The sequence below is a fragment of the Cuculus canorus genome, chromosome Z (genome assembly GCF_017976375.1).
Source record: "Cuculus canorus isolate bCucCan1 chromosome Z, bCucCan1.pri, whole genome shotgun sequence".
NCBI lineage: Eukaryota > Metazoa > Chordata > Aves > Cuculiformes > Cuculidae > Cuculus > Cuculus canorus.
The window spans coordinates 43,664,982-43,684,552 of NC_071441.1; the positions used below are offsets into that span (position 1 = coordinate 43,664,982).

The window sequence follows — 19,571 nt, forward strand, 5'->3', positions numbered from 1 at the left end:
TGTGACAGGCAGAAGGAACCTTTTCCCCTTACTTGTAGCAACTTTTAGAAACACTTTAAAATCAGAATTTTTAGGTTTTTGCTAGCAGGAGGAGCACTCATCCCCCTTCGCATGTTGGCACCCTGCCACTAGAAAGGTGAGTGCTTTCAGGGAGGCAGTGCAGGAGAAATAGCCACAGGCAGCAATGAGGTAGGAGGTGTTTGGCACAGTCCTCCTTTTCGGTGCCAGTATTATCACTCCTTGAACCGCTGGTGGGGTGTTGTCCCAAAGCAAGGTAAATCCTCCTCACTGACAGGAGCTTCCTGCTTGCACATGCCTGCCTGAAGTTGTGGTCCTGCCTTCACAATGCTGCAGGGAAAGCTGCTGTTGTTTAGATCCAGAAGTCGTTTGCAGTTTATCACTGAAAACAGCTTACTATATAGGTACTAGAATAAGAGATGCTACGTGATGGCTCAGGAGTGGTGGCACAGGTCATCACTAGCATAAGAGGTGCCCAGCTGAGGCAAGTTTGAAACTTCCCTGATGCATTTAGAAATTTCTTGAGTGGCTGCTCTGCTACACTGTGAAGAGGTGAGAAATACAAAAGGAAAGAAGCACTATTTTGTATGTCTTTCATCCAGTGCTCTGCTATGTATTTTATTCTCCACTTGCCCCCCTGTTCCCCACCTCAAGAGGTATTTTAAACAAGAATACCAAGTGCCTGCAGCCATTACCCCAGCAGCTTTGTGTGATAACTACAGAGCAAGTACCAAAGCTGTTAATATTTCCCACATTGTTAATTTTTCCCACATTGTTAATTTGTGACATGCAGAGAGAGAGAGAGGCCAGACCACAGCCCTTTATGCTGACCAGCAGATTTCTCTCCTCCTCCAGCAGCCCCTTCTATGACCGGCCAATGTGTAGGATCTGCCATGAAGGCAGCAGTCGGGAAGACCTTCTTTCCCCCTGTGATTGTACGGGGACACTGGGGACTATTCACCGCAGCTGCCTGGAGCGTTGGCTGTCATCTTCAAACACCAGCTACTGTGAACTCTGTCACTTCAGGTTTGCAGTGGAGCGCAAACCCAGACCGTTGCTAGAGGTTAGTACATGGGGCGTGTCCCCAGAAGCATCGCTTCAGTGAGTGAGTCCTGTTGATTTTTATATAGGAATCACAAACATTTGCAGGTCTGCTGAAGCCAAATCAAGCTCTGAGTTTTGGTTTTGGCAAGATAAGTTCAGGGAAATAAAAAAACCTTCATTTTTAACTAGACCAAAGCAAGGAAGAACAAAATCAATGGGTTTCCTTCACTGTAAACATGAGTGAAAATCTGGGGAACAGTCTGCAGCAAATTTCTCGTATACCAGCCAGCTTCGTAGAGGATGGAGGAGGGGTAACAGTTTCTGTGGAATGTGAGACAAGTGTCAGTATTCAGCGTATTAAGTATAAGTCAAGAATATTTTTTGTTCTTGCTTTTGTGAGAGAGGTAATAAACCAAGGAGCCTTAAAAACATGGTTTCCATGTCAAGCCTGCAAGAAAGAGTTGCTATTGCTCTGTGCCTGGTGTCTTTAGTAATCTGTGAGTGACCTTTTGGCCTCCTCTGCCCGTGTACTGAACTCAACTGTGAATTGGACAATTGTTTCTCCCCTATCAATTAAAATACAGTTTTTGCCAACTATAAACGCTTTAGTGACTACATGAAGTTTGCCAGGATTTTTGGGATTGATCCTCAGGAAAAGATTAAAAAAAAAGAAAGAAAAAATCTTTACACTCTTACTGATCTTCTCCTCCCCTGTTTCAATTTGGGGGGGGGGGCGAGGGACAGGTAAAAATTATGGTTTGTGTTGCAATTAAAAGCAAATTACAAATAACAACAGTTTAAAAAAGTAATGGGAAGCATCTTATTGTACCAGCTGGTGACACAGATGCTTACATGCTAAGCTTGGGTTCAGGAGTGCATGTACTTTCTCTGCATATTCATTACTCCTGTAAACTCTAGCAGAAGTGGTTGAAGGGGATACGGTATTAAAAATAAGGGGGGATAGGGACATCTTGTTTTACTCTTATCCACAGATGAGAGGATACAGGATAAAACTGACTGCTGTGAAGTAGGACAGGGGGCCATGCAAAGAAGCGGTGATTCTCATTGAAGACTACGTATATTGCATTACGCTTGATTGAGTCATGAGTGCACGTTTTTTGTCTAAGCCTCAGTATACCTTCACTCTTCCTTAGGATCAGCAAAAAACAGATACATGACACAGTGCATGATACATTTTGCACAAGATCTGTAGTCTTGTCAAGCCTTAACCAGAGCAACCCTAGAACAGCAGTGTTCAATTGCCTTCAGGTTGTTGTTTGGTGCTTCTAGGAGGACTCCAGACTCTCCCTGGAAGCTGGTCCCAGTATGAGAAACGCTGCTGTTGATTGTTCTCAGGCTGTCAGCCACTCAGCAGCCAAACCTTTATGACTGAGCTCTCTCCAATGAAGACAATAACATCTTTTGGCCAGCTGCTCTGAGCCTGCGCCAAGCAATGTTCAGTTGCATAGTTTGGCACTCTGAATTTGCCTTCTGAAAAGAAATATAAGCCATGCTGTGGCAGTAAGCAGTCTGATTTTACAGTCCAGCTTCTTCAAGCTGTTCCATCGCAACAGCTGCTCGTGAGGTTTGCTTTGCATAAATGAGATGTGGCATTGTTCAGAGCTAATGAAGAAGTTGAAAGCAAAGCTGACCCTGCCCAGGCTGGGGCAGTCTGGTCACTTGATCATGCTGTGATGAAGTGAGGCTTCTTTTTCACAAAAGCAGTGATAAATAATAGCAACAACAACAATAGTAACAATAATAATTATAAATTTGTCTTTTGTTTCTCAGCTGAGGACAAATGAAAACCAGATGCAAGAACATTTCTGAAACATATTACAGTGTTAAGTGATGTTTTTCTCTTCACTATCTAATATTTTCTTGCTTCTCAGCTACCATATCCACAATATTTTAGTGAAGTCATCAACAATTACATGCAGTTGTGGAAAACATAATAAGAAAGGCCACTGAATTTTTGAAGTAGCATGCAAATAGTATGTTTTCAGTTTAGAAAGGAAGTGAAGCTGTACTTTTAAAGTTGAGAGCAGCGGAAACAAACAGTAATAAGTCTTCTATGGAAGGGGACAAGTTAAGAAGAAAGATATCAAACTTCTTGATTTCTGTTAGTATAGTTTAAGCTTGTCCTTAGAGATCGTACTTACTTAAAAAACAGTGTTTCAATATCCAACAACCTCTCTGTGCAAGTATTTAGAGCAAATCTCAAAGTTACCAAAGCTTGAATAAAGCAGATGGAAGTTACCAGATTCCCCCATCTTCTGTGTCCTAAAAGCACTATCTTGTCTGTCTTTCTGTATTACCTAGAGTATGAGGGCAAGGAGAGGTGTCTATCCGTTATCGTAGGACCATCTTTCACAAAAAATGCTGTAGTATTCAGGCAAATGACAAGCCAGAGAGGCCAACCGGCTTTGAGTTCCATTGTATGGGGTCTTGGGGGTGGAAGTGGGGGGGGTGTGTGTAGGTCTGAGGAGGAGAGCAGAGTTTTAGGGAAGAGAAGTCTAAGTTCTCTTCATTTAGTAAGATAATTAATTCTCCGAAGATTCCTCTGAACTATATAATGGACGTGGTACATGGTCTTTTCAGTGAAGGTGAATGATGAGTTTGCCAATGCATTTTAGGCCATCAAGAGGGACTATTGTACCCGTAAAGTCATTTGTAGAGCATAGTCTATAGAAGCTTATCCAGTAACTTCTCAGCAGGCCCTATCTCACGCAGAGAATATATCCCATTCATTGATCAGTGGCAGGTAGTATAAAAATGCTTGAAGCAATCAATCATCATATTCATCCTTTCTCCTAGAGATTTTCCATCAGAAAAAAAAGGTATGTCTGACTCTTATAAGACATCTTATTCACTTTCTTAAAGGGCTCCAAAAAGAAGGAGATAACATGGTATTATATTTTCTCTTCATCTGTTCACTGGATTCATCACTCTTTCTTAGAGGCTTAGCCATGGATGTGAAAGAAATTTCAGTGGAAACAAATGGAGATACTTCACTTGCTTTATCTGGAATTGTCACATTTGTATTCCATTGCTGCTGTTAGCACCAGAAGGGTCTGCAGCAGTAACGGGCTCAAAATGAACTGAGCAGTAAGTAGCGCGGCTTGTTGTTCAGCCATATTTCTTCCTCCTTCATGTATATTATTATGAAAGCAGCAGAAGATTTCTTGCTGTGGTCCCTGATTTGATCAGAACAGGCTAGTGAACACATAGCAATTTTCCGTTCTCCAGCCATGTTGCTAGTTTGCCATTAATTCATTATGAAGTGAGTGCTTAATACAAATTTGATACAAGATGGCTTTTTGCCTTCTTTTATGGAGTTGTCCATGTTCATGCTAAGGATGTGACTCTATGCACTCAAACAGATCTTTAGCTCAGATACAAGCAACATTTCTCTAACTGTATCCTGCCTCCTGCATATATCATGCAGAGGATGCAAAAATGCAGGGAGCTCGCCTTTGCTTCCTGTCTCCATCTTCGGTTACACACAACAGCCTGGTTTTTTTCCTAGGTTTCTTTGCAAGGAAAAGCAAAGAGAAATTTTTACCTCCATTCCCTTTTATCCTTCATATTTTTTCTCCACCATAAGCTTCTCCTTGTCAGCTGAATTTCAAATCAAGTATTTCTAGGGAGACATTCCTTTATCTATGCTACAGGACATGTTTTTGTTGTCTACAGAAGAAACATCTCCCAAGAAATGTACAATTTGCTAAGCATTTGATGTCCAAAATCCAAACAGAGAGGCAGAAGATAGTAGAACAGCTTATTCAAGCAGATCCATCCTCTCAATATTGCATTTCTGAAACTTCATGCATTTTTGGTCTACTTTTTTAAGCTCAGATTATTTTCTGCAGCTGAATTTTGTTTCTGAATTATGAATCGGGCCTTTTTGTGGGGCTATCCAAGGAAAGTGATTGTTCATTACTATCCACCATTTGTGTATTTTACCTCCTGCTACACTGAGTGGTCAGCCAAGAAGATTGGTATCCTTTGCAGTTCCTTGCCTTTGTACTCTTGGTCTGCACATGTCAGATGTGCCCTGCGTGATTTTACAGCTAATAATAAGAGTTGCTTTCTGTTGAACCTCTGTAGATTTTGTTAAGTGGATAGCCATTGTACTGCAGGTAGTTGCAACGCTTCCTCATGCCCTGCCTGACTTTCAGAACTTACCTTGCCTTGCTTATGGACTTGGCTAACTGGGAACTGTCGCACTCTCTCTACATGATGACCATGCTTGTGGTAGAAGCTCTGCTCAGCGGCTGGGCTGATGCTCCTCAGCTCCCCATTGGGACCTGGGAATTCCTTATTTCTCAGTCACTCGTGAACTTGTTCACAACAACTGTGTTGGAGAGAACATGATATAGGTTTGTAAAGGAATAAGAGATGGATTGTGATATAGAAAGGTTTTTTTCATGCTGACGATCACTGAGTCTTCCTGTTCATCTCCCATCTGGAGGGTACCCAGCAAGCTGGAGGGTACCACAGAAAATTGAAACCTACAATATGAATCAGACATAATCTATCAGAGCATGAGCTTTCTGGAGCTGCCATTTGGCATCACCTTTTTGCTAGACAACATGTTGCTGTTAAAGCACTTCGCAGGCACCAGCAGATTTTTGCTTGATTTCAGAGGAGCTCCATCAGATAGGAGGATTGTTTGGAGACATCCAGAGCTCTACAATCGGTTTAAAGTAGCTATTTGCCAATAACACAAAACTTTGTCCATTTACACATTACCAGTACGTGCACATTACCCTGAGTCCCAGGGCTCATGATACTGCAAAATTCAGTTCAAGAGATACAAGCAAGGTCTGAACCCACCTCTTCTGCTATTTGCTAAATGCACAGCATCCCTGTACAATCTGCTGGAAATTAGAGTTGTGCAGGATATACGCTTGGACACATGGATAACTGATGATGACTATACATAGGGCTGATGTATTGTAAAGAAAAAAGCAGCTGTCTGAGTAGCCCGATTTCTGTCTTTCATGTCTTGGTCACCCCATTGCCAGTGAGGGTCTGGCTACGTTTGACACAGAGGGCCCAGCCTAAAGCAGCAGAAACTCTAGACAGCAGAGGAAAGAAAGGTCTCTAATATGGTAATTGGTAGGCATAGACCTGGTGTTCTTTATGACAAACCCAGTCAACATGGGTTCATGAAAGGCAGGTCCTGCCAAACTAACCTGATCACCTTCTATGGCAAAGTGACTCAACTACTGGATGGGGGAAAGGCTGTGGATGTAGTCTTCTTGGAATTCAGTAAAGCCTTTGACACTGTTTCTCACAGCATTCTGCTTCGGAAACTGTCAGCCTCTGGCCTGGATGGGCGCACACTCTCATGGGTGGAAAACTGGTTGGATGGCCGGGCCCAGAGAGTGGTGGTAAACAGAATTAACTCCAGCTGAGGCCGGTCATAAGTGGTGTCCCCTGGGGCTCAGTGATCAACGTCTTTATCAATGACCTGGATGAAGGGATCGAATGCACCCTAAGTAACTTTGCAGACAACACTAAGCTGGGTGGAAGTGTCGATTTGATGGAGGGTAGGGAGGCTCTGCAAAGGGATCTGAACAGGCTGGGCTGCTGGGCCGAGATCAATGGCATGAGGTTTAACAAGGCCAAATGCCGGGTCCTGCACTTGCGGCACAACAACCCTGTGCAGTGCTACAGACTAGGAGAAATCTGGCTAGAAAGCTGAGGGAGAAGGACCTGGAGGTGTTGGTTGACAGCTGACTGAACATGAGCCAGCAGTGTGCCCAGGGGGCCAAGAAGGCCAATGGCATCTTGGCTTGTATCAGAAACAGTGTGACCAGCAGGTCCAGGGAGGTTATTCTCCCTCTGTACTCAGCACTGGTGAGACCACACCTCAATTTCTGTGTTCAGTTCTGGGCCCCTCACCACAAGAAGGATGTTGAGGCTCTGGAGTGTGTCCAGAGAAAAGCAACGAAGCTGGTGAGGGGGCTGGAGAACGAGTCTTATGACAAGTGGCTGTGAGAGCTGGGGTTGTTTAGCCTGGAGAAGAGGAGGCTGAGGGGAGACCTTATTGCTCTCTACAGCTATCTGAAAGGAGGTTGTGGAGAGGAGGGAGCTGGCCTCTTCTCCCAAGTGACAGGGGACAGGACAAGGGGGAATGGCCTCAAGCTCCACCAGGGGAGGTTCAGACTGGATATCAGAAAAAAACTTTTCACAGAAAGGGTCATCAGCCACTGGCAGAGGCTGCCCAGGGAGGTGGTTGAGTCACCATGCCTGTGGGTATTTAAAAGATGGGTGGATGAGGTGCTCAGGGACATGGTTTAGTGGCAAAGAGGAATGGTTGGACTCAATGACCTAAGAGGTCTTTTCCAACCTAGTGATTCTATTCTATTCTATAATTCTATGTTAAACCTGGAAGGATCTCATACGCAGTGAAATCAAATTGCAGCAGTTTCAGTTGGTGACCTTCCACTTTAAACACCTTTACTTTTATATAAGTTGCATTTTTAAAGCAGCTGGTCCTCTGAAGGAAATCCACTCTAGAAATGACTTTTTCCATAGACATACACAGATGATTTTGCTGTGTTTCAGGTAAAGATTAGGCCAGCTTTTTATAAATATTATATATAATATTCATTTCAATTTCCATATTACACCTATGTTACTTCCCTTGGCTTAGTACAGAAACAGACTCAAAACATGGCAGTACAAACCTATTTATGTGCAATAAAATATTGTTAGAGAACAACCATCTACAATATAAATCCAGTATAAGAACATTATGTGACCATATAAGTAGGGCTTGTGATGCTTGTAAGTTATTTACATGTTTCAATCCAACCAGGACTTTATACCTACTGGTTTGGTTTTTTCACAAACTAACAGACAAACAAAGAAACAGAAAGCATTTAATTAACAATATAAAACTTAGAAGCAAAACATCATGACTAGGAGAAAAAATAAGGTCACAATAATTGCCACATTATTGCACAGAAATTAACTTCAGTTTTTCCCTAACCTGTTGCTGGCTATAGAGATTATGCTAGAAAAGAAAAATAGATTTATAAAACTGCTAAAACCTACAGCTATGCATGAAGTAGTTAAAATTAGCTTACATTATAATTTAAGACTTCCAGAATCCTTTCATTGAAATATGAACTTACTTTTTGTGCAAGACTTTGAGTCATGCTTGTTTTATTTGTAGGGATTCTTTTTGTTTAGGTTTCCTCTCCACTGGTCAGTGAAATAAGTCATTAACATTAAATTACTATAATGAAGAGACACCATATTTGCTGCATGTAGTTCGTAGAAGGACCATTCTTAAAGCCAGAAGGAAAATGATGACTCTGTAGTCACCAAGGAAAACTTCTGTGAATCTATGTTTGGGGGAACTGCAGCTGTAGATACAGCACATCAGACTGGGAGCAGATAACTTATGTGTGTTATCCCTCCCTTCCTGACCCAAAAAAAGGCAAAATAAGAAGGGCAAAGTGGGTAATAAGCTTTTGTATGTAGTTGTCTTCAACTGTGAAAATTGCCCCGGTCACCCTCAGAAACTCAAGTCACACAGGGAGAATTTGAAGCAGCCATGTAGATTTCCAGTAGAAAACTGCAAAAATAAATAATAAATTGTGCAACACCTACAGTTTTGAAAACATAACTTCTTCAAAACACACTTTTTACACCTAGGATACCGTATTGTATTCATTTCTAATGCGGAAAAATCCAGAGACAACAGAAAAAACAAGCTTTTCTCTCTCCTTTGACAAGAAATTGAATTTATTTTAGGTTCTTCACATAAAATTTTGCTGCAGTGCTTGACTTTTCCCCTGCACTAATCTATTTCATAGCACTGACAGCAAGGGTGCAGACAAGAGCAACCCAGCCCCACAAAAAAAAAAAAAAAAAAAGAAGAAAGGCAAAAATTACTTATCAGTGAACAGAGTTTGTCTTCAAATCTTCACATCTGTAGCTGTTCTTTCTTAAATGTAAAGGACTAGCTATCAAAGGCAAAAGACGTTGAGGAAAGTTCTGAGGAGAAAATAACTGAACAATCAGAGAGAAAATAGCTGCTTTGGAAAAAGCCAAGTGCTGTTCTTTAAGGACTAGCAGGATGAGGGAATATGCTGTAGGCTTTCAAAGGTACATCTATTTTTGTTTTAGATAATGGTATTGGTGACTTTTCTTTGGACGTGGTTATTCTGTAATACAGTTCTAAACTGCCTGGTTATAATTTCTGTCTTGCTGGTAGCGTTTCCTGCCACCAACAGGAGCCAGTCAAAATGTGCAGATTTCTAAGATGAAAAGTTTTATTGCATCTGTCTTTTTGGACAGCTGCTAAGCATTTGTTATCTGCCACATCCTTAGTTTCCATATATTTGAGCTTGTAAATCAGGAGTTTTGCAATGTGTTGGAATACTTGTTGTGAATAGCAAATCTGCTTTGATTTTGATTTACAATGCAAAATGTGATTTTTTTTTTAGTTTATTTTCTTGAATGCATACCTCTGTTGGCCTGATTTGGAATACTTTCATCCAAAATAAAATGAGAAAACATAGGAAAACATACAGTTTAAAGGAAATGTGTCTTCTCCCAAAGCTCCACAAAATATTTTTTCTTGAAATATCTTGAAATCTTTTACCTTTTACAAGCATTATCAGAAACATAAACTTAGAGTGGATAGTGGGAAAATGGATACCAGTAAGCCAGACTAAAATGTTAAAGAATACAATATTGTTTAATTGGTCCTGCAAGAAATGTCATAGATCTTTATAGTGCAATTTAGCAAGCTTTTTTGTTTGTTCTCACTATCAGAGAATTACTAATCCTTTTTAGATATTAAAGTTGTAAAATCAAGAAGCTGGAATTCACATCTACTGGACAGTGTTTTTGCTACTTAGGAGAGCATTTTATATTAAACTCCTAGTTTTCAGCTGGCAAACTACCCACGGTCTAGATTGCAAATTCAGTTTTGATGTGATATCAACAGCCTGCAGTACTCTCCTTACACTTAGCTACCCCTTAGGGTTCGTTCCTATCCGCACTGTATGTTATTCTTTTTACAAAACAAAAAAAATTAAAGGGGTATAATACACAACTCTTAACAATTAATAATGTATTCTTTGCACTTATAAAAACATGCAAATGAAATTAATTTGCTATTTCAAGAAGTAGCTTCGGCTCACTCCACAATCAAATATTCCCTGAAATTTGAGTTAAAATAAGGTTTAAACTTAAATAAGAGCATTCTGAATTACAAAGAGGCCATAATAGTAGTGTAGTAAAGTTACAGAGATCACATCGTTTAGTTTTCTATCTGTCAAATAGACAGGCCTCTGTCTCTGGGACCAAAGGAGTACCTCTGTGAGCTGTCACCATGGCTGTTCTAAAGTGACACACTGAAGACAATAACACTGAGTATTTGATCTGGCAGTAAAACCAAAACCTGAAATATAAATATTTTTTCAACTGAAAAGCAACTGTCTTATATTTGTTTTCCTTGGCAGAACACTGGCCTAGGAAAGTTTTGAGTAGCCCAAAATGTTTCACTGCCCTGAAAACAAATACCACTATGGTCTGGGAGACTTTGAGTTACATGCAGTTAAGCTTAGTTTCAATACATTTCACCAAAAAAAGGTTAAAAAATTTTTTAAGTAAAAAAGTTTTTGGACAAAATGTTCAGATGTTAATATTTCTTTTGGCCAATAAATGGTCCTTTGGTTTTTAAAAATGTCCTTCATTCAAGTCAAACTCTCTAGAAAAAAACAGGGAATATTCTTTTCTTAAAGCCCAAGGCAAAATACTGCCATTGGTCACTGCTGGCATGAAACAAGATATGACAATAATTGCTAGCAATTTTGCTTATATACACACTGCTTTCATCAAGATTCACTACAGAGATATCAGTGTGAAAAGAACAAAATTAAGTGGTACATTTGATGTGTAATAACCTTTTTTTTTTTTTAGTTCAAAGTGAAACACATTTAGTAAAGACAATTCTTTCCTGTTTTCTCCCCTGAGCTTCATTTGTGGTAACTGTTTAATTACTTTTAACTAAAAAGCAATGTGATGGACTTTCTTCACAAGCTGTGGCATCTTCTTTGCTGCTGGACTATCTCCAGCAACGTTTATGTAAAATCAATTTTCCAATGAAAATGTAGTGAACTAGAAAGGGCTTCCCATTAGAAACTGGTTGTAACCTTAGGATCTGATCTGGAAATGCACATACTTTACTTAGCATTCATGAGTCATCTAATTGAAGTTATACCTATGGAGGTGAGTGGTTCGAGGATTTGCCCTCTGGTAATGGTAAGGGAGCTCAAACTTGTGGAGGTGTTTTACAGCAGTTTTCTGGTGGCAGCTCACTTTTGTTAGGTCAGATGGACGCCCAGTCTGAACCTCATCAAGGTGTTCTGGTCCTTGGTTGCTGCTTGTTCTGATGATCTCCTTCTCCAAACGTAAAGCTTCTCTTTGCTAGCATCATGCAGATGCCTTACCCTGTCTCTGTTTTGAGATGAGCAGATCTCCAGGGTCAGGATGAAGTAAACTAGTGAAAAGGAAACTGAGCCCATTTGCTCATTTCAGGAATCTGAATTGCTTAACGCTTGTTTAGCCCAAAAAGAGAACACTCTGGGGACACCTTACAGTAGCTTTCCAGTACATAGAGGGCCTACAGGAAAGCTGTGGAGAGGCTCTTTATCAGGGAGTGCAGTGAGAGAACGAGGAATAACGGTTTTAAGCTGGAAGAGGGTAGATTTAGATTACATATTAGGAAGAAATTTTTACTGCGAGGGTGGTGAGGCAGTGGAACAGGTTGTCCAGAGAAAGTCATGGATACCCCATCCCTGGAGGTGTTCAAGGCCAGATTGGATGGCACTTTGAGCAACCTGATCCATTGGAGGTGTCCCTGCCCCATGGCAGGGGCGTTGGAACTAAATGATATTTAAGGTTCCTTCAAACCCAAACTATTCTATAATTCAGCTTCAGATTATTTGACTGCGTCAAATATACATTTCTGTACATTCACACTGAAAAGGGATTTTGGACAGTTTCGTAGCTCTGGCTTCATGTGCAGTTTTAAAAATCATATAAAATTTTGTAGCTACTAGTGGGCTTACAGGCCAAAAGTCTCCCAGAGGCTGTTGTACATTTAAATTAACTTTACTGAGCACTAGAGTTTGCATTCAGTTGAAGGAAATTTGGGGATGCTCTGATGAAGGTCAAGAGATTAATTTAATCTTCTCAGGGCATATAACAATTTAAATTCAACTCTTCTGTGTGGAGTGACTCCAACAATTCCTTGCATGTTTATTGCACTTGTCAATGCAATGGGGTGTCAATGTGTGGGGTGAAGGAGCCTCAGGTGTATTAACAGTGTTTTCTCATGTTATACGCAGTATCTCAAAAATCCCTTTCTTAAAACTTAACCAAGTTCCTCCGCAAAACTGTGTCGGTTTGGGGACTTCTAGAGTACACCACTGTTCCTGGGAGGCTATTCCAGAGCTGGATGCTTTGAAGGCTGGGAATTTTTTCTGGTTCTTACTCTCAATTTATTTATGGCCAACGATCATCCATTTGTTCTTAAGCCAATATTGTCCATTAATCTAAGCAGCACTTCTCCTTCACTGGTGTCCTCCTTCTGTTCACCTTTCTTTTGGCCAGTTGAAACAATCTGAGCAGAGGAGCTCACCAGTGTGTCTCAGGAGAGCTTCTGCCACTGCCTATAGGTTTAGGCACATGTTTGCTGGGCAAAGAAATGCATGACCAAAGATGTTGCTCTGCCCATACCACTTGCTGTGGCTGCCATTCGGGGAGTGCCCCAAAGCAGGCAGATGGTCCGAGTTGTTTCAGCAACACCTGCCCTGTTTAGCTGAACCCGGCTGAGCAGAGAGCCCTGGTGCTGGAGCAGCGTTTGTGGTCCATGCGACTGCAGCAGAAGCACTCACTGCCAAGGGATGGCATGGACAGCTGAGGGAGCTGAGAGCTATCATGCAGCCAAGACTTTATCTTAGGGTTTGGGGAGTGTTTTGCTTCTGAGTAGACCCCATTTGGCACATGTCACTGTGAGGGATGAGATGGGACATTCCTTTGAAGGGCTGGATTCTCATTAGTCTCCAGAAACAGGAAGAATTTTGGCTTGTGTCAGTCATGACCCAGTATGGATTGTGCATCAGGTGCTGTGCTTATGTGTTCTTGAATTTGTGCTTGCTGACGTTGCTAAAGTCAATTCGTGTCTGGCTCTCCATGTGTATATTGGGCACAGGAATCTCTATTCACTTCAAAATAGCACCTGATAAAATAATAAACTGACCAGCATTTTGCTTCAAATATCACCCTTTTTATGATCTCTTTTTCCTATTGGTTTTTTTTTTCCCAAAAAAATAGAAATTACCACTGTGAGGGTCTCAATTTAGTGCAGAAATAATTGAGCACATTGACACATTTTAATAGAACAGATTTCAGTGTATCATAGTGCAGATCTGACAGTTGCATCTGGCCTTATATCTCATTCTTTTCTAGCAGGGTAGTCTTCACTCTATTGCCATGCTAATTAATCAGCTGAACACTTTGTTGGGATCATTGTGTGGGTCTCCGTTTCACAAAAGTATTTGCTGAATTAGCTTTTTAGCTATAAAGTAACCTGACAGTGCACTTTGCCAAAATAAAAGACTGAAACCAAAATAAAAGACTGAAACCTAGAATCTAAACAGAAACAGATTTAGAGACACTGTGCACTAACTCAGGAGAAAAGTACATGCTGTGACTGAAATCTCTGCAACCATTGAAACTACTTATTTGTTGCTTTTAACTTCCATTTCAGAACTATCGAATGAAATTTCTCCAGCTTTTAAGATTCAAATGTAGAATGGTGAGGTTTTTACTTATTATTTAATACTACTCTTGTCTGTCCTAGCCTCATCTAATATCTCAATTTCTTGGGTTTGATTCTTTGTTCATAGGGGTCAGACAAGACATAAGGATTGCAGGGAACCTGTGGAAGAGTCTCACAACATTTTTGTCCACTCAAACTTTCAGTCATTAGGTGGCACACTGTAAAATGCTCTCTTAATTCAAGTGTATTGTACTGTGTCTTCTGAAAGTTGTAGGGCACAGATGACGACACATGCCTGTTAAGGTTCTTCCTTCTTACTCAGAGGAAATAAACAGTTTTTCTTGCATTAACTGAGCTGCATGGATGCCAAAGGAAATCACAACAGACTGGGATTTCAGGATGCAGCCTTCGCTAAATGGACTCTGAACTATTGCAGTACATTCTTCACAAAGCTGAATAAGGAGTAATTAGCATTTTAAGGTCTGTCCTGGAAAAGTGGTGAACACCTGCAATTCACATTAAGATCAAGGAGAAGTGCAAATGCTCAGCAGTTCTCTTGCAGGTCACCCTTTAAACAAACAACTTTTCACAAAACCTTTTCACAATCCCCTTTATAAACAAACTCTGCTCTACCAGATGTTTTCAGTTCCTCTCATTTTCCTGGTGCTTTTGTATTACAGGGATTTGTGGAAATTGAACAAGGTGAAGGTTACAATCAGCCCTATCTAGAAACAACCAGACGTAACCTGCAACTCTCATGCATGCAGCCTTTGGGGTGTTTTTAAGTAAATGGAATGAAAGCTCCAAGGAAAGTGCTATGAACCTTTCATAGGTATTCTGGTATTTTAAATAATCTTGAGCTCAAAACACTGCTTGAAAAGGAAAAACAATATTGAGCCACCATCTTCAACTAGCATCTTCCCTTTCATCTTCCTGCTTGGTACGTAGCAGTTATGAATCGTTTCTGTCTTCCTTAGGATTTTAGAAGTATTCAAGTAAATTAAAAGCCTACATACTGCAAAAAAAAAAAAAAAAAAAAGTGTTTATGAACATATCTCTGTGTTCTTCCAGATTCTGCACGGGCAGCTGAGGTTATGACAGCTTGCTACACCTCTGCTGCCTGTTCCTGACTTTGACTCCTCTGTCTTAGATCATGGACTCTCAGGGGCAGATGCAGCCCTTTGCGATACAGGGTGTGTTTGCCCTCTGTGGTTAGGGTAACAATATGTACAGCTCCCAGGCTGGTTGGGGTTCACAGGTGCCACAGAAGAAACATTGCTATCCTTGGTAGTAGCCTACATATGTGTTGTATGCTCAAAGAACAAAAAATTAAAAGGGTGCTGCAGAGCAGTTTTGAGCAAATCCTATGGTTTGTCTTGGAAAAAATCACACGGTTTGGTAGTCTCCTTATTCAAATATAGACTTGAGTGATGAGGGGGATTTTTTAATCAGAAGGTCTCAGTGTACTGTTGTAGACTGAACTTCTTAGACCTTTGTCATCTAAAATCATCTTTATAGAAACACGGACCTGTAGGCTTTGTGACAGCTGTTAAATGAACCTATGATTTAGCAGCTGATTTCAGGGAGCCTATTTAGCAAGAATAAGATCATAGAATGGTTTGAGTTCGAAGGGACCTTGAAGATCATCTAGTTCAAACCCCCCTGCCATGGGCAGGGACACCTTCCACTAGACCAGGCTGCTCAAGGCCCCATGCAACCTGTCCTTGGACACCTCCAGGGATGGGGCAGCCACAACTTCCCTGGGAAACCTATTCCAGTACTTCACTACCTTCATCGTGAATTTCTGCCTAATGTCTAATCTAAATGTTCCCCTCTGCAGTCTAAAGCCATTCTCCTAGTCCTACCACTACATGCCTTTGCTAAAAGACCATCTCCACCTCTCTTGTAGGCCCCCTTCAGGTATGGAAGGTCACTATAGGATCTCCCTTATAGTCTCTCCTATAGAGGTCTCTCCTTTTCTTCTCCAGGCTGAACAGCCCCAACTCTCTCAGCCTGTTCTCATATGGGAGGTGCTCCAGCCCTCCGATCATCCCTGCAGCTCTTCTCTGGACACATTCCACCAGTTCCATATCCTTCCTATACTGAGGATTCCAAAACTGGTCACAATACTCCACATGGGGGTCTCACGAGAGTGGAGCACAGGAGGAGAGTCACTTCCCTTGACCTGCTGGCCACACTTCTTTTGATGCAGCCTGGGATACAGTTGGCCTTCTGGGCTGCAACTGCTCACTGCCAGGCTTCTTGTCAATGAGCACCTCCAAGTCTTTCTCTGCAGGGCTGGTCTCAATTACATCATCCCCCACTATTATGATCTTCTTAATAAAACTAACCTTGTGTGCTTTAAACTCTGCTTGCACGTGGATATCTGAAAGCAAGTAGAAAACGACTTAGCCAACACTACAACCAATACAGGAAAAAATATATAGCTTGAAATACCCTACAAAATATTAACAAACATTTTCTGCACTCTTGATCTGCCAGGAGAGCATGCTTTTCTTTCTACTTTATGGAGTTTCTCAAACAATTCAGAAGCCAAATCCCAGGAACTACGCCATGCAAAACTCTTACCCTTCTCAAGGCAGCTGTTACTACAGAGGATGCAGTATGTACACATGGCTGGAGTTGTGTATTAGCAGGCAGCAAGGGGGAGAAGTTCTGGGGGAGCTTTCTTGGGACAATCAAAGCCTCATCCTGTGTGTGGCCCACGTTACCTTCACAAAGGGGCAGGTCTGTATTTTGCAAGAAAGCAGCTTGTCTCAGGTAAAACCTGCTCCTTGTGCTGACACTTGCTTTGTCTGCGTTTTGCCTGCAGTGGCTGAGGAATCCAGGCCCCCAGCATGAGAAACGGACTCTCTTTGGAGACATGGTGTGTTTCTTGTTTATCACTCCATTGGCTACCATCTCTGGCTGGTTGTGTCTACGTGGAGCAGTGGACCATCTGCACTTTAGTAGTAGGCTAGAAGCTGTTGGCCTCATTGCACTCACCGTTGCACTCTTCACTATTTACCTCTTCTGGACCCTGGTAAGTACTGATTTTCTATTCGACCCACAGGAATAAGGGAAAGAACAAATCAGAAAATCAATTACACAGAGCGCTGTAGAGCGCATGAACCATTGTACAAAGCATTGCTTACATTTACCTTCTGTACTGATAAATTTAAATTACACGTGCAAGAAACCTCTTTGTCCCACATCATTCAAGTTCTCTGGAAATCGAGAAAGACGGTTTGCCTTTGGGATCAGTAATTCCCAAATCTGAAACACCAGAGGGATAGCAAGACAGAGACAAGGAAATAAAATGGAAGAGTTCAACACAGATGATGCAGGAGGGAGTTTCATCGAAGATAATGTGCAAGAGGTGATGGCACAGAGCACAATAATATTGCAGGTGAACAACTTGTATGCCTCAGAGGATTCAGATCTTATTCTAATCCAACATCTGGCCAGTTTTACAACTCAGAAGCCATGGATGTGGGCGCATCCCATGTTTTTCCCATTCCTAGTTCTTGTGGTGCTATGGGAAGTCTATGACAGAGCACACCTTACACCTAGCTCTGTAGAAATGCAGTTGCCTTTGCAGTGCAGATCAAATTGCTGCTTTATTTCTATCCTGTACCTAGGTGTGCTATCATATGCATGCTGATCCAACCTAAAAGCCACTTGTTTTGTGCCAAAGTTGTTAAACTGATATAAAATCCTCCCCCACTGCACCAACAGACAGTTGAACCAGCAGAAACACAAGGAACCCAGAGGACAGCTGCCAAAATAAGTGTTTATCAGGCTGTGGTCTAGCAGCTCTCTGAAAACCCCAGGTTACTGTTGGGTTTGATATTCATGCCTCTAGCTCTGCTGGGGGAAGGAGAACAGCACAATGGGTGCAGACAGAGAGCTTTCACTCTAACAGAATAATGCTTGTGCAATGGTGCAAGGCTGTGCTGGTATGGAAAAGTTCATCTGAGCCTATGCTGCCCAGAGTCAGGACAAGGCCAACCTACCTGTGGTGCTGGCACGGGCAGTAATCCCACAAGGCCAGGCGCCAGCTCTTCTCTTCAGTGTATATGGCCATGTGATATTCATCTGACCCCTTCCGGCAGTTTTTGATCAGTGTAAGCTGCTGGTGAGGTGGCACTTTAGGAACTCAGCAAGCCCACAGCAAGAAACCCCCAAGTTGAGCCCAGAGTAAGCCTGGAAAAGCGGAGGTGAGTTGAAACAAAGAAACCATGCTACCCTTTCTTGTCCATAGAGGATTGTAAAGACACATGGCGGAAAGGACCCTCCGACTCTCTTCACAGTACAGAAGATGCCCTCTTTGCCCTCACCTATATCACTGCTGGAAGGAAGAGTTTTGAAGAGTCTTAGTGAATCTTCAGATTAGGTCAATAAGCTTGGGTGGCAGCTTTCACACACTTCAGAAGGCAGATTTGTGGAGTCAAGGTAGAGATTCAAAGCAACTACTGTACAAATGGCACTGAGCACCCTAACATGGAAGACATGCCCCTTGTCTGCTTGGTGGCCCAAGGCACATCAGGCATACAGGAAAGCCCCAACCTGCATTTGCCTTAGGGAGGCTCTGCACTCCCCTTGCCATGCAGCAAGGAGCGGACCCACACACAGAAGTGCTAACCCTGTCAAATGCTGCTGCAGCAACTGCCCTTTAGTTTTCAGAAATGGGAGAATCCTGTGCTGCTTGCTTACTATGGCAGTGCAGGGAATAGATGCTGTGGAGTAAGTTACACACAACATGTGATATAATGCTTCTTTAGGTCGTGGGAAGATAAGAAAACAGAAACTTCATTTTACTTCCAATAAATCAGTTTATTTTCTCTGGAGGCAAAAGCTGACCACTATAATTATTCCAGCTAGCAGACAAGAGGAAAGGTGCTATTTTTAGCATCCAACAAGCTGTTTTATCCCTTCCCTTAAAAGAACAAAGTGCTCCATAAAAATGCTGTTACTTTCCCTCTTTGTTTAATCACTCTAACTGATATACACGCACACAAAAAGGCGTCCTACTCCCAAGAGAAAAGGCTTCAGACACTAAATGGAGATAGCTATTTAAAGCAAGAATTCAGGGCCACACTCTGCTTTCTCTTGCACGCAGGTAATCTTGACTCCTGTAAGGACAAGTATCGTATTGTAGTATCACAAGATTTGGCCCTGTAGTTTCCAGTATAATGTAACCACAGGTTTAAAATAAAGGCTAGCCCAAATGAATTCAGATTAAGTTAGAAAGACAGCCATCTCCCCTTGTTCACATCTATTGAAGATATGAACAAAGGAGTGTAGTGTGCCAAGGAGCAATATACATCTGGCCTTTGTTCAGCATCTCAGGAGTTTTGCATCCAGTGTTAACAGCTAAGCCCAAGTAACCATGGCTCTGCTGAAATTCAGTAGCCGACATCACTTGGAAAATGCCTCCAGGAAAGGACTCACTGTAAATAAGCTGTCGAACTGAACTAAGGATATCCTGTGAAAATGCCTTAAACAAACAAGCCATTAAAGTCTGGCTTAACAACGAAGCCATTCCTCAAAGTATCTTATGTGATGTTGCTTGAAAATTCAACCTAAATTTTAGCTCAGCAGTCACTGCATTTTGCATAGCATCCATCTTTGCAGGTAGAATTTTTTCTTCCCTCCTCCCTCTACCACATGATTTCGCTGATACCGC

General features: G+C 41.7%; 1 protein-coding gene across 1 annotated transcript in view; it reads left to right on the top strand.

Moving 5' to 3' along the window:
- MARCHF3 (membrane associated ring-CH-type finger 3) overlaps positions 1 to 19,571 on the top strand; it is an 88,142-nt gene that overhangs the window by 63,147 nt on the left and 5,424 nt on the right. The window contains exons 4-5 of the mRNA XM_054054788.1: positions 874 to 1,081; positions 16,716 to 16,925. Of these exons, the coding sequence (XP_053910763.1) occupies positions 874 to 1,081; positions 16,716 to 16,925 (418 nt within the window). The remainder of the gene's footprint in view (positions 1 to 873; positions 1,082 to 16,715; positions 16,926 to 19,571) is intronic.